The 15,707-nt window shown below is 38.2% G+C and overlaps 1 protein-coding gene across 2 annotated transcripts in view; it reads right to left on the bottom strand.

Annotated features, from left to right (window-relative positions):
• Window positions 1-1,897: 1,897 nt before the first annotated feature.
• LOC127415141 (nucleolar protein 4-like) overlaps window positions 1,898-15,707 on the bottom strand; it is an 88,913-nt gene continuing 75,103 nt past the window's right edge. For both annotated transcript variants that reach the window (XM_051653725.1, XM_051653726.1), the window contains exons 5-11: window positions 15,496-15,646; window positions 10,637-10,929; window positions 9,996-10,181; window positions 9,565-9,753; window positions 7,945-8,064; window positions 6,894-7,068; window positions 1,898-6,720 (exon numbers count right to left, since the gene is read on the bottom strand). In XM_051653725.1, coding sequence (XP_051509685.1) covers window positions 6,497-6,720; window positions 6,894-7,068; window positions 7,945-8,064; window positions 9,565-9,753; window positions 9,996-10,181; window positions 10,637-10,929; window positions 15,496-15,646 — 1,338 coding nt within the window. In that variant the 3' untranslated portion in view covers window positions 1,898-6,496. The remainder of the gene's footprint in view (window positions 6,721-6,893; window positions 7,069-7,944; window positions 8,065-9,564; window positions 9,754-9,995; window positions 10,182-10,636; window positions 10,930-15,495; window positions 15,647-15,707) is intronic.

Below are 15,707 nucleotides of genomic sequence, written 5' to 3' on the forward strand. Positions count from 1 at the left end.
CTGTTTTGTGAAGTGCACCAGTCCCTCCTGCAGCAAAGCACCCCCACAACATGATGCTGCCACCCCTGTGCTTCACGGTTGGTATGGTGTTCTTCAGCTTGCAAGCCTCACCCTTTCCAGACAAAACGATGGTCATCATGGCCAAACAGTAAAATATTTGTTTCATCAGACCAGAGGAAATTTCTCCAAAAAGTAAGATCTTTGTCTCCATGTGCACTTGCAAACTGTAATCTGGCTTTTTTATGGAGGTTTTGGAGCATTGGCTTCTTCCTTGCTGAGCAGTCTTTCAGGTTATGTCGATATAGGACTCATTTTACTGTGGATATAGATACTTTTCTACTTGTTTCCTCCTGCATCTTCATAAGGTCCTTTGCTGTTGTTCTGGGATTAATTTGCACTTTTTGCACCAAAATACGTTCATCTCTAGGAGACAGAATGCATCTCCTTCCTGAGCAGTATGTTGGCTGCGTGGTCCCATGGTGTTTATACTTGCGTACTATTGATTGAACAGATGAACATGGTACCTTCAGGCGTTTGGAATTGCTCCCAAGGATGAACCAGACTTGTGGAGGTCCACAATTTTATTTTCTGATGTCTTGGTTTATTTTTTTATTTTTTATTTTCCCATGATGTTGTTGGGCCTCATGTATTCAGATAGAAGACAAAGGCAGGCCTGACACAGTCGTAAAACTCAGGCCCACATACAAAGTCATAAATCTTACTGATAAAAACCGCACCAAAATCAAACAAAGGGAGTCCAAAACATGCTACAAATCCCATGAAGCCTTGCTCACTAAAGGATCGAACTCTCAACTCCTATTGGATGAGGCACACGACAGAACGCCCCTCAACCATGACGTCATCAGGAGTAGAAATACCTCTGAAATGCTTCCAAGATTTGCTTCCAGCAACTTTGCTTGCCGTGCGTAGATGCAGCTCATCGCTGCTCTCAGGTGTAGCCTCGTGGCACAAGGAAGTAACGTCTGACTTGAAACTGTGGCCATACAATCTTCATCTCGCTGGACGAGTTGAGATTACTCTGTGTTCCACCGAACACTCTAACAGATCCGAAGGAGACCGCTGAGCAAGCCACATCTTCATCCGTTTGCCTGCAGAAGTGAAGAGAGAAAATATTTCTCTTCCATCTTCAATCAAGTCGACGTCACTGATTTCTCTGCCAGCCCGCCAAGAATCAGCAGCCGTAGCGCCCGCCGACAGAGCGAGGAAACGGCCTCCTGTCATCACCCGAGCCTCGTGGAACCGAGTCGGAGTTAAAGGACGGATGAACACACATTCGTCTGCGTCCTCATACAATTCAAGTAAGAGGTTTGCATCTGGGCAGAGATAGAATATTATAGTGTGTTATTCTTGTGTATCAAGGTTATTGCTTGTACAGTTTACGGACCACTGAGTCTGCACATTGCGGCTAATACTCAAGGTATTAATTATCACGAATGAGATTTGCTGTGTTGTAGTCCAACCACATTAGACTGTTGTGCATTTCCACCATCGCGGGTGAGACCGGCACACTGAGTTTATCCATTAAAGAATCAAAGACTGCGGGACGGTTTATGAGCCGTCCACTGTGTCTCTGAGTGATAAACTAACAGCTTCTTTCTCTCCTACGATCACGAAATCAGCTTTGACAAAAAATGAGACAAGTTTTTAGCTATATTACTTGTATTTTAGTGCAATAACAAAGGTTCATTATTCAAATCTTTTTAAATGCAACCACACATTACACCTACTTTTTATGCAGTGTCAAATGTTTGTAATTAATTCCTAACAAAGTTTGTGAATTTCAAAGCCATACAAAAAGACTTCATTTCTCAGCAGCTCAAGGACAACAATACATAGTGATAATAGTCACTGAAAGAAACTCAAACAGCAATTTGACTTCAGCTCACAGATTTTTATTCAGACAGCTATGGAGGAAAGAGCAACTCAGGTTGGAGGTGCTTTCTTTTACCACAGCAATGACACCACAAGGAACATTTTTAAAATGTCTTAGAACGAGTCTCTCGGCAGAGTGATATGTAAAAGGCAGGAAAATCACCCACCTGTGCTTTTTTATTTGTATTTATTTTTTTCATTTCATTTTATTATTTTTTTTTACATCAAACAAACAGAAATTAATTTTACCTGCAATATTCTCCATATTTTAGTCACTTCACACACACACACACACACACACACACACACACACACACACACACACACACACACACACACACACACACACACATATATATATATATATATATATATATATATATATATATATATATATATATTTACTTATATTTATCAACACTTGTCTAAAGAATTCAAATAATCTGCCACATGTACTGGAGAAGATTCACTTTTAAATCACAATAAATATATAAAAAACAAACAAACAAAACAAATACATAGCAAATCCAATATAATTGGGTTAATATTGGAGAGAGGGAGGACTCGTCAGTCAAGGCCATACAGACCTGGTTAAAAAAGTAACGCAGATCCAAAAGTTTCCTGAGGTTTGCATGTTCCCCATACATACAAACAATGTAAGAGGAATGGCTTTCCGACTCACTGAAAGGCTTTCGACTGAAGTCAAAGGGCACATGTCAGTATGTTTATGAGTTAGGTGGATCTTTGCCCCACCCCAACTAGTATGCCCTACTCTATATTCCCAATAAAAAAATGGCATGACATCAAGAGTTTTGCCTTTTGCTTTGTTTCTACCACAACAGAGAAACCATAAATAACTAGGATCAATTGTAAAGGGGGCATTTTAATCCCACAATTGTAGTACACTTTGGGCTGATGAGAAGTCCCTCCTCTCTCTGTTCCATAGCGTCTACAATACATAGTGGCAACCACATGTCTAAAGGCCCTTACAAAGATGTTTTGCCTTGGATGTGAAAAATAATAAAGATCGACAAGGTAAGGAATGCTTTTGAAATAACTGTTGCACGGATGCATGGATTAAAGCAACAGTATATGCTTGAATGAATTAATTGATCATTTATGTAGTCTATTGTGAGTGCCTGGCTGCAATACAATACAAAAGTGTGCAAAGGCCTTTACTGTGGTTTACGTTCACCATCTTCCTGCAGTGTTCCCCACAAATTAGATTTTTTTCTAGTTAAAGTAAAAATTGCAGTGTGGGGTCAGGACAGGACAAGAGGTGGTGCTTTAATAAGACAAACAAAACCAACAACAACAAGAAAAATAAAAGCAACAACAAAAAAATCTGAAATTCTGTACATGTAAACATCACACACTTTCACTGAGTCAAAAAATCAGAAAGAAATCATACAAAGCTTCACATTGGTATACAAAGAGAAACTGAGCTTCGGACTACAGTTTCTTGTAAGTACAGGAGTAAAAACAAATAAAATACCATAATCAATTATAATAATATTACAGAGCACCACAAAATTAAAATATATCACAGGTAATGGTTGTTACCACATCTGATTGCAGATTTTAGCTGCACCAATTAAAAAAATAAAACATTGTAGCATTTCTGTCATTTTCTCTTGCCCTTTTTCTTTTAATGTGTCCTGTGTTCATCAACCTCAGATGTCCAGAGAGCACAATGGGCCTATTCCCTTTAATGAAAAGTAAAAACCGTCTTACACTTCTTATGCTATTTAGGAACAAAACATTGTTATGCCGTATAAGGCCATTTAAAATGCTTGTATTCTTGCAATGACCATAACAATACAATAAGCCTTGAAACATTACACTTGATGACAAATAATCAGAAATCAATTTTAACAAAGCTGGAGGGGCTCACATTTTTCGCTTGTGCGACATGCATGAAGAAGAACATAAATGGCAAACAGAATTATATTTTTGAATAGTAAATATCCACTTACAGTAACAATTCATATGTAGAGACAGATTATGGCTTGACAACGATTAGCTGCATTTCATAATTTAGGATCATTTAAGTGGTTTAAAGGCTCCATCCTATAAATATTTGACCCCTTCTGTGTACAATTTTCCTTTGCGGACTTTAAAGTGCTACTATTTTTTTCAACCAATTTAGTAATTTATGAAGTGTAACATCTTAATATAAATTACTAATGATCCTGCACATATAATTTCATCTGTTCATCAAGGAATATATTTTAATGAGAAATAAGAGGTAATAACAGGCTTCAAGCCGTGTTTTAAAACTAAGTTGCGTGAGACAACTTAAATCTTGTTTTCTCTTCAGAAGTTGCTTCATTTGGATATCAAATTCAGCTACTAAGAGACCAATCTGAGATGCATGTTTTCTATTTGGAATGTTGAGACTCACAACACTGATTCTCATCAGACTGTCAGTGCTGTACAAGGGAGCTTTGAAAAAATATTTAAGGTACAACACAAAGAGATTTAACTTATAATTTAATTTAAAAAAGAATGAAAAACAACATATGGCAAAGCACAAATGAAATGCAACACTTACAATGAAAATATATTAGAAATCCAGATAATTAAAAGGAGGAAAATGCTCTGTTCCAAGGACACAGTTCAAGCTATGGCTACAAGATTTGAAACTTAAAGGCCCTGTATTGTCACCACTTTACCAAAGGCTAGAGAGTCAGTGTGAGATCTCATACAACACTATGCAGTTTTACGAGGAATCAAGTCACAATTGTTCAGGATTGTCTTTTGCTTTTTGAATACAGTTTTATTTCTTCTAATGATGGCATTTGTGTACATGAGAAAATGTAGGGAGAAAGAAGAGTGAGGCTGGTAAAAAGAGAGCATTGTTAGCATTATTGTATGTTCTGTGTAGCCCTCAAGTACAATTCGTATGAGAGGTAGCAGAACACACAAGTTTCTCACATCTCAATCCACCCAACCACTGCCAAAATCTCACCAATCAAATACAGCTCTATGGTGTTGTTGACAGAAAGGAAATGAAGGAATACCCTTATTTCCCTCCTGTCAATCATTAGGTCCTTTCTCTTAAACTCACTATGCATATACAATATGTGTGCCAAAAAGTTGTTAATAAATACCTCTGTTTTGATTGGTCCCTGTGAATAAGATGAAAGTGTCTCAGTCATGAGGTTAGAAAATAAGAGCAGCATTCACAACTTAACTGAACGTATTTGCAATGCAATGCAGCATGGAAAATGCAGTCCTTCGTTTGTTCGTTTAGTTTTTTTTCCCCCAAATCTTTGGAACAAGTCCATGTACAGACTGGTCCTCCTGTCTGGTAGGTTGATGTCACCCATGTGTTCCTGTGCATGTGTTTTCCTACAGTGCATTGGTGTGCTGAGCGTAGAGGGTTGCCAAGGCAATAGATCATGTAAGAAAGGGTTTGAAGCGTTCCACTCAGCACAGCTTCATTTGCATAATGTCCAATGGTTCGACAATCCCAACCAATAGAATTTCAGCATCTCTTTCGTTATCACCAATCGTTGTTTCTTTAAGTAGACTTTTCTGCATGTGTAAGCTTGAATGAAAATTCCTATTTATGAGTAAGGAATATACATATATATATATATATATATATATATATATATGTGTGTGTGTGTGTGTGTGTGTGTGTGTGTGTGTGTACAAACAGTTGTTTATGAGTTTATGGCTGAAAATGATAAATGTTCAGACACACTATAACGATTATCATCTACATTGCACCTTCTGCCCAAACCTCATTAGCATTAAACAGATAGAAGAGATCTTTAAAAACCCTTTCTCTTGGATATGTTCTATGTCTAAAATGGCTAAATCTGGAGCAAAGTTGCTGCATGTCTATCTCTATGGTAACAGAAGAACTTAAAGGTGCACTCAGTAATCTTTTGTTTATGTTGCGCTGGCCGATATGACGCTCAGTGGCTCACTGATATGACTGGAGTCAGTTAAACACATAAGTACTATTAGTTTGTTTATGTGTAAAACTTCATGAAGGAAAATGACTGAGTACACCTTTAAATAACTGAGGTGTGTAAGTTTTGGCTCATCTGTTAAAAGAACTATTCAAATTGAATAAAAACATTAAGTCTGTGACATACAGGAATCTATGGTAATCTAGTGTAAACTTTAGGCTGGAGATGACATCATGTATTTGTTTGGGCATCAGTCCCTAATTTAAAGAGGATTGTAAGATAGCTCTCACTGAGTGATTGTAAGACAATTTTCATGTTGCCGTGAGTCCAGACACCTGTTGCTTTGCATTGCTTTCTCTGATAATACAGCCTCATCATAAAACGATGCTCAACAAGGCATCTCAGTCCCCCAAAATTCATTCAACTCTATTGGACTGAGAATCAAGGGTAAGGAAATTTGCAAGACACTATCATGGACATAAAGCTGTCATGAGCGATGTGTGATAGGTAGCCTTACAGAGGGGGCTTCAGGTGTGTATGTGTGTAAGTGCACATAGCTACATGTGTCTTTCCTGTCATTGTTTGTATGCACATATATGTGTGTTTATGAGTCTGCACTGACGTGTGTGTGGGTGTGAGAGAGAGAGAGACAGGCAGCACAAGACCGTGGGCAGTTCTCAGTTCTGCTGCAGTATGAGGTTCTCAAGCTCATCGGCGGAGCGGAGCAAGAATGCTGCGGACTCACGGTAGCCTGCAATCAGCTGCCGAACAGCTGTGACCTCAGGCGGACTGAGTTGGGCAGATGCCCCCCCGCCCCCTCCACCTTGACCATGACTATTTGAACTGGAGGATGAGGTGGAGGTGTTGGATGCCAGAGATTTCATACTGAGATCAGTGGGACCTAACAAGAGGAAAACACAGAAACCTTTATTAGATATTTAGTAAATATTTAGTAGATCCATAGAATGGAATAGAGTCGAATAGACAATCAAAAAAATAAATGTAAATATACTTAGACACATACTTAATATGTGATAAGTGGGCTTTGTGATTCAAATTCTGATTTTCACTCACCATTGGTTTGTGGTGTACCATTGTTTTGGATCCCATATCCACGGAAACTGTAATTAAGTCCACCATTGGTGTAAAGTTGGTCCTGGGAGTAGGCTGAGGCAGCCAGTGAGAAGCCTGAATTAGCCAGGGCAGCCGGATCTCTGGAGTTGGGCTTGTCTGCAGTAACCGACTCATCCTGAAGAGGAGTGCATAAGCAATGGGAAGGTAAGAGGGAGTTATATTTTGATACAAAAGCACTGAGGGTATGGTTCACCCAAAAATGTCAATTTTGTCATCAGTCACACACCCTCTTGTTATTCCAAACCCAATCACTTTCTTTCTTCCACGAAACACAAAAGTCTCTATTCACTTTCATTGCATGGAAAAAAGATGCAATGAAAGTGACTGGTGACTGAGACTAACATTCTACCTAACTACTTTTTTGCTCCACAAAAGAAAGAAAGTCATACAGGATTGGAACAACATGAGTGTCAGAAAATGATGGCAGCATTTTCATTTTTGGGTGAACTATCCCTTTAAGGCATGAGAATGATACACAAATATCTCACTGAGCAATCTAAAAACCAACCAATCTAATCAACATTCAGTGATGTTATAAAATGTATTAAATTAAATAAATCTTATATTACAGAACCAAACTGTCAGAGCTCCATTATCCCATCACCTTCCCTTTATGTTTGGACTTTTAGTTTGACACCTATTGAGACTTATGTTGAAGTTTTTCCCTTAGACTACACTTCCCATGATGCATTGCCCTCATCACACTCAACTGTTCCCCATCTTTGTTCCCAGGTGTTCTATGTTTTGTCTTACCCATGTATGTATTTAAGCCCTCGTGTTCTCCCCTTCTTTGATTAGTCTTAGTCCTATGTAGCCATTCATTTTTTCTTTCCATGTTAGAATTTATATTTCCATCATCATCATAGTTATTTGTTTATCTTTCATGTTCCTAATTAAACTCTGCATTTGGGCTCTAACACAATTTCTCTCTCTCTTCCTTGTGAAAGCGTGACACAAATATGGGAATTTCTCTAAAAACACATGCACTCACATGGGCCTGGTAGACGTCAAGGCGCATCCTCTTTGCAGCATTGTGTGTTTCACTCTCACATGCAGCTGCAAGAATGTTCTCAGCCAAGGCAGAGGTAAGGTGGGGGGGTGTGGGCCGTGTCTGACACAATCAGGGATGGATAGAAAGAAAGAAAGAAAGAGGAGTGTTATCATTTTAAAGCAGAGAGCAGCTCTTCCTGACCAAATCTACTATTGTGTACTAAAATTTTAAACCCCTACTTTATTAAAACCTCCTGCTTTCTTTAATTATATGGAAAATTCAGTTTTTCTCTTTTGGAATCTGGAATCTTCTGGTCTCTGGAAATGGATACACTGAAATTAGTGTTTTTTTTTTTTGTTTTTTTTTTAAGAATTAATAAGAAATATTGTTTTCAAAAACATAAGACTAACACTACAATAATGCATTTCTTTTTTTGTTTTAAGTTTATTGAAGTCATTAGGACTGCACTGATCTAAGAACGTTTGGCTGATACTGATATTTTGACACCTTATTTTGTCATCAAATCATTGTTTTGCTCATTATGTTTTAATAATGACAAAGCGGTACAAAAGCTTTTTATTCTAAAAATAAATTTTCTTTGAACAGGGATTGGATCTGTATAACACATGACAGGCCAATTGTTTTTAAAGCACATGAAAGCTAAATATAAGATAAAGAGAAAGGAAATATTGAAATAAGTATATCAAAAGCTTGATGGATGTAAAAAAGATTATATTGCACTTCTAAAAATGTTTTTGCAGTTCAAAACAACAGAACATTTACATGTTTGTACTGCATAATAGAACATCATTCATATTATGCATATCATGGAAAATTAAGACTTTTTACTGTAGGTTCTATTGTGGTGTAATGGATTATGGCATTCAGACCGCTAGAGAGTGCCACTTGCTTAAACAATGTTGACTGAATTGCTGAATGCAGTCTATTTTCAAGCTTTTAAGGTTTAGTAATAGATGTAATGATGTTTTTTCCTCATTAATGTGATGCTAATTTAAAATGTATGTCATTTAAAATTGTAATATTACATGTTCTTAGGAGTGCCAACTCTTCTACATTCTGTAGCATTATTAATAAATCATTATTTCAGGATTTTGTATTTGAATTCACAGGGTTTTAACAAGTGTGATTAATTAAATCATAAATAAACTACTGGATGACCCATCAGCCACTAGAGGACAGAAGTATGCTTGTAAAATACACGCGTGTATGGTATGTAGCACAAACAATAAGATTTACCGCTTACAACTCTACTGCATGTGTTCTTACACACACCAGCAAGACTGCTCATATCAACCCTATACTCCAACTTCACTGGCTTCCCATTGTATGCAGATTGGAATCCTAATCTTGGTTTTTAAGGCTTGTCACAGCCTAGCACCATCATATTTGATTCATTAATACACCCCAGTGCACACCCTCTGATCCGCAGGCACCAAATTACTCATCATACCAAAGTTTATATTGTCGTCTATGGGTGACAGTGTCACTGCTCCTAAGCTTTGAAACGAAGCTTAAAAATTATTATTATTATTATTAATGTTTACCTAACTACATAACATAATTTTGTATGTGTGTGTCTGTGTTTGTATGTTTCCCTACCTCAAAGCCACCCTTCTTCATGCGGCGACAGGATTTGAGGTAGGTTCGGATACGTTTGCGAGCACGTTCTTGGAACTCTGGGAACTGACGGCTGCAGGACTCAATGATGGCCTGGATTTTCTCTTTGGGCTGCTTTGAGATCGGAACCATCCGGTCCAAATTCTCATCTACAAACAACCGCACAAACATCTGAAAATGGAAAGAAATATTAGAGAACAAGAAGAACGGAAAGTCACAATGTATCAAATCAAAAAAGTAACATTTGAGAAAAATTTGAAATGTAAACGATGTAACTCCCAAAAAATGATAAATGATTCACTTCCAAACACAAACAATGGAGGTCATTAAGCATAACAAATAAAAGTCATTAATTACAAAACTTGATGTACGTCAGAAAATCATCAAAATATGTTTGAGGGGGTCAGACTCACATTAAAAGCTTTAAGTCTTTCAGGGTCCATGCCCTCTGCATCATTTATCTTGTCACTGTCATCATGGTCATCACGATCGTCATCATCGTCGTCTATGGCCTGAGAGCCACCTGGGGTCATGTCCACTCCGCACGTGCTCAGTTCCGTCTTCACCGAGTCATAGCTTCCTGAGCTGTATTGAGGGGACTGTAAACACATACGTACAAAATAAATGTAAACAATAGTTTAGTTTAACATCATAGCAGTTACAGATAAAAGTCTGAAGCTAACTGAAATTACATTTCAAACACTATTATGCTGATTATTATTTTAAAGGGACAGTTCACCCAAAAATTAATTGTCATCATTTACTCATCCTCGTGTTCCAAACCCATATGACTTGCTTTTTTCTGTGGACCACAAAATGAGATGTTTGGCAGAATAACTCTGTCACCATTCACATTTATGGCATCTTCTTTCCATACATAAAATTTTGCCTAACATCTTCTGTTGCGTTTTACAGAAGAAAGTCATAGGGGTTTGCTGCAACATGAGCGTGAGTAAATGATGACAGAAATTTCAGTTTTGGGTGAACTGTTCTTTACATATGAATATCTAAGAATTCTTAGAATGATGTAGAAAAATGTGATTTAGTCTTGTACCTTGTTATTGTACTCAGTTTTAACAGGGAATTTTCTGTTGGGGTCAGGTGTGTAGGATCTGATCGTCACCCCGGGAAACAGCCTGTCACTCAGGTTAACGGGCTGTTGTCCCTCCTGTGATGAAGAAGTGGTGCTGAAGTCCAGCGGTACTGTTGCACCGTTACTGTTCACCTCTCCATATGGAACCACCCCCTCAGATGCAGGAACTCCTCCTGTCGCCATGGCAGCACCACCAGGCGGAGTCAGTGCAGGGAGACAGTTAGCTGTGCAGCCATTCTCTGAAAAGGAATCATCTGAGAGAAAGAAAGAAAATCTTAATACACTATAATAAGTTACATGCAGTGGTTACCTTAAAGAGATAGTTCACCCAAAATTGAAAATTCTACCATTATTTACTCACTCTCATGTTGTTTCAAACCTGTATGACTTTATCTCTTCTGTGGAACACAAAGGGAAATGTAAGGCAGAATTTTATGACAGCCTCAGTCAGCATTCACTTTCATTGTATGTTAAAAAGATGGAATGAAAGTGAATGGTGACTGAGACTAACATTCTACCTAACATCTCCTTGTATGTTTCACAAACAAAACAGAGTTATACATGTTTGGAACAATGTGAGGGTGAGTAAATGATGACAAAATTTACATTTTTGGGTGAACTAGATGTTAAGTGCATGTGTGTGTGTATCAGCCTGTGTCTACAGGGGGAAGCGGGGTAGGCTTTTCCACTTTAACGCTGTGCTAGTATGTAGTGCTAGTGTGTGCTAGTATATACAGGAGAGCAACATTGGGGTCAACTGTCAAACCAGTGTTGGAAGGCAGAGGTGAAGAGAGAGGGGATGAGGGGGAATGAGATGGGTGTCGGGCTCTGCCAGAATGGTGTTTGAGTGGATGGGAATAAGTATTTTGAAAAAGAGAGGGGGAAGGGGGAGAAGATAAGATGAAATAGAGAAAGAGCATTACTTCTCATCCACCCATTCAGAGAACAAAATAAGATATAACACATGCCCTGTAGACCATATACAGCATCTATCAAAAAGTGAACAAAATTTAAATGACCCAAAACACATTGACTAAAAAACATAGCCCCAATATTCGGATGTGGTTGGATCTGATTTGCTGATTTGCTAGATACAGTCTAGATACAGCCTAATCTCAAGTAAATTATGTGACTGTTGTGACATTTTTGCGTAATGACATTATGTGGTTCATTACACGCATTGCAGCAGTTCCAAATTGAAATATCCACCGTGTGGCACTAAAACTATGTTAAATGTTCTCCCAAACATATGAGATTTTTCAGGTTTATGCTCTATTGAGTTTTAAATCAAGAAAACCTACCTCCGTACCCTAAACCTTAACCTCGTGTGACCTTTTTTTTGGCTTTGCTTATGCAATGCATAATTTAAATGAATTGAAACCAACTGAATACTGTTCACAAGACTCTAGACCTAGTCACATGATACAGAAAACAATGTCATGTTGTTGTGAAGTGCTTTTATGGGCACAGAGCCAACAAAAGGGTCTCTGGTAAGAAATGACAAAGTTTTTTAATTGAAACCTGTGTGGGTGTAAAGAGTAGCGTCTATAGTTTCGTTTGATATGCTGCTTTAAAAAATTCAGTCAATTTTCGCGCATCACCACGCTGATAAACATGATGTCCACATACGTGGATTATTCCCTCATAAGTTGAAAAAACATGTTAGTTATTTTTAAAAACTTTCAACTTTAACACATCTGTGGGTCATTTTACTTCATTTTAATATAGATTTTGTTATATTTTATTTTGTTATTAATGTAAAATACGGTTCTATTCATTAACATTAGTAAATGCATTCCTATATTCACTGTGCATTTTCACATTGTGAATCAATGGGTTCATCCAAAAGCTGAAATATGTTACTTTCAGAGGCTTTATATGAAGTTAGGATAAAAATAAGGTGCATTTCGAACTGTTCTGAGACCAGTGCAGACAGACAGACAGCACACAATTTTTATTAAATGCTACTAGTTACAAATCAAAAAAGGAAATGGAAAATGCACACAGCAGTCACGCTCGGGTCTCAGGTTTAGATTTAACCTCCTAACTCATAGTGTCATAAAAAGCAAATTGTGAGATGAAAAACGTAATTGCTGAAGCAACCGCATAATTTTATGGTGCTTCTACGACACTTTTGCTGTTTTTTTTCATGTGTCGACTTGTGTGCTCTTTTGGACTTTTGGATTCCCTGGTCCTTCACGATGCAAGTGCAACGCTCTATGAGTTGAGCTACTGTGTAGTTTGATCGCACTCGAACGTTTGTAAATGTAGTTGGTTATGTAATGCAAACGTAAAAAATTAACACCTTGCAAGTCATGCGCGATGTCATAACATTGGGTGAGGAACATAGTGAAAAGGCTTATGAACTGATAATCTGCCATTTTACTTGTGATTTGTGTGAAAGGGAATAAAAGCAATTGTTGTAAGTGTTTATTTCACCAGGAAACTGCCGCAATACGTACAACGAGCCACATTCAAAACTTTAGGTATAATAGCGTGATTCTATAAGACAAGGGTGTCTAGATATCCAATATGACATGGAACTGTGCAGACAGCGACACTAACCTAAATGAACAATTTAGCGTGTCAAGAACTAATCATGTAAATAACAAACAATAGTGCAATGGTAGTGTGTGGGTTAAATAATCATCATTCTTGCCCTGTGTGTCTCTAAACAGCACCCCTCCAGCTATGAATCAAGGGGAGGGATCCATTAGAGCATTGGTACATTGAAAATGGGTACAGGACACTAAAGAGGCTCATTATAGCCGCAAAACACCAGACCTGGAATGGACCATAATACAACCACACCAGGCAATGTATTTTAGAGGGAATATCTGTATCTGTAGGGGGTGTAGTGAACATACATTTTACTTACTAAAATGCATTGTTTTGTAATAACAATATAATTAACATTTATTACATTGTATCAAATGTATAAACCTGTCCCAAACACTCTGGGTGCCTTTGCACAACCTAAACAGTTTTCATGGGTTAAATAATCACTTTTAAAAAGTTAAATATGGTGTTACCCTAAGGAACTATTTCTACCTGATTAACCTTAAAAATATTCACTCATATTTAATAACATTCATGACTTCAATAAAACCAGTTAATTTAGATGTTATAACAAGAAGCACATTTTTAGGTAACCGGACATATATTTATATATAACAGTCTGAAAAAGGGTGTTTAGTTTGAGTTAAATCTGAGACAGTGATTAGTCAAACATGATAAAGTCAGCAAAGCTTACGATGACAAGCAAGGGAGTAACTCTGTAACCTCCATTCCTAAAATACTATTATCCCTCTTTAGGATAATTCCCAGAAGGGCCTCCGCAGCTGTCCGTCAAGGGTTAGGTGCACTGAGCATGTGCGTGGCCCACTCGTCACTTTCTCTCTTCTTGCGTCTGTTTGTATGTGTGTGGCCGAGTCGTTCCCTACAGCCCCCTCTGAGCAAGATTACACAGGATTAGCCCTCAAAGAAGTGACCCAGGCTGCTTCCTCCCTCTCTGCCACCCATTAGACCCTCGACCATCCCAGCAGCCATTTTAAAAACATCTCCTCCTCCTCCCCCTCTGCCCTCATCTTCTCTCCTCATACCCCATTCATACGCTAGCCATGTACCACTCCATCTCCCACTGCACTCAGCTGAACAAGAGACAAGACAGAGAAAGTGAGAGCTGTTGAAAGGAAGGAAGTGTGTTCAATTCAGAAAGGTACTAATGTCAACAACCCTTGAAATCTTACAGTTGTGTACACTTATCCACAAATATGTAGGTCCTGGCCAAAGATCATTGTTTACGTCCTGTTTATAGATTCTAATTTGTAAATTTGTTGTTGGCTTGAGCACTGTAACCAATGGTGTGCATGAACACAGATGCGAATCAGAGACATTTAGATTAGTCTATAGGTCTATCGTAAACAACAACCACTCAAAATTAGTACATTTTAAGCAGTCTGATCCACAGATATGTGTTTGATGTTTCACTTCTTTTTGTGGTGAAAGAAAAATCACCTGACACTGAAGCTACATCCACACTACTCCGTTTTCATTTGAAAAGTTTGTTTTCAGTTTCCTAATGTCATCGTTTTCCAAAGTATGCAGGAATGGAGAGGAGGACACGTTGGGGACGGCATTTCATTGTGGATGAGAGGCATAAACTTAGCAAAATCGCTGCATTTTCAAACAAAAACACAATCAGTGTTGATGAGGCCTCAAAAAGTTTTAGAAGTGAAGTGAAAAGCATTGGTAGTAATTTGGATTAATTTTGGATTCGTAAAATGTCCTGATGCTATACATTCTATTACTCATAATGAACAATCGCGATTACAATATCAAGGAAAAATGATTTTTGTCAAATAATTATGATTTTTGCCATAATCTAGCAACCCTACAAGCCACTGATTTTAAAATCAAGACTGAAGCCAAAAGACTGAGATTCAAAACTTTATAGAACCTCACACTGATGATTTTCACATACACAGCCAAAATGAAAAAATAAGGCCGTTTCAGCATGGTTCTGCATACCCCAGACATCCATTTGACCGGCATCTGTCCAGAGTGTAATGGAAGTGAGCAAGAGAGACTAGAGTGCTGGGAAAAAGGCTATAATGGTCCTTCAGGCACCTCTTCAACATCAGCTTACAAGACACTTGTCAGACTCTTGCCAACCATAAAGTCTTCACTGATAAACCCTGACAAACATCGGCAAATGGTGGCTGTTATTTCAATGAAATATACAACTAACAATATACACAGTGTGAGTGAAAGTGTGAGATAGAGAGAGAGAGAGAGAGAGAGAGAGAGAGAAATCATACCTTCCTCTTTAATGCTGGGCTGTGGGGGTGTAGGCATCCTCTCCTTGTAAGGGGCGGTGGGGCTGCTAGGCTCTGGAGCTGGAGCACGTTCAGTAGAGACCCACACAGGCTCAGCCATCTCCAAATCCTCACTGCTTACCGAACTCTCATCCTGTATGAGAGAGGGAGAGAGAGAGGGGGTTGGACAAGGAGGAAGTCAGAGCTGAGGATAT

This window comes from Myxocyprinus asiaticus, chromosome 24, assembly GCF_019703515.2.
Source record: "Myxocyprinus asiaticus isolate MX2 ecotype Aquarium Trade chromosome 24, UBuf_Myxa_2, whole genome shotgun sequence".
NCBI lineage: Eukaryota > Metazoa > Chordata > Actinopteri > Cypriniformes > Catostomidae > Myxocyprinus > Myxocyprinus asiaticus.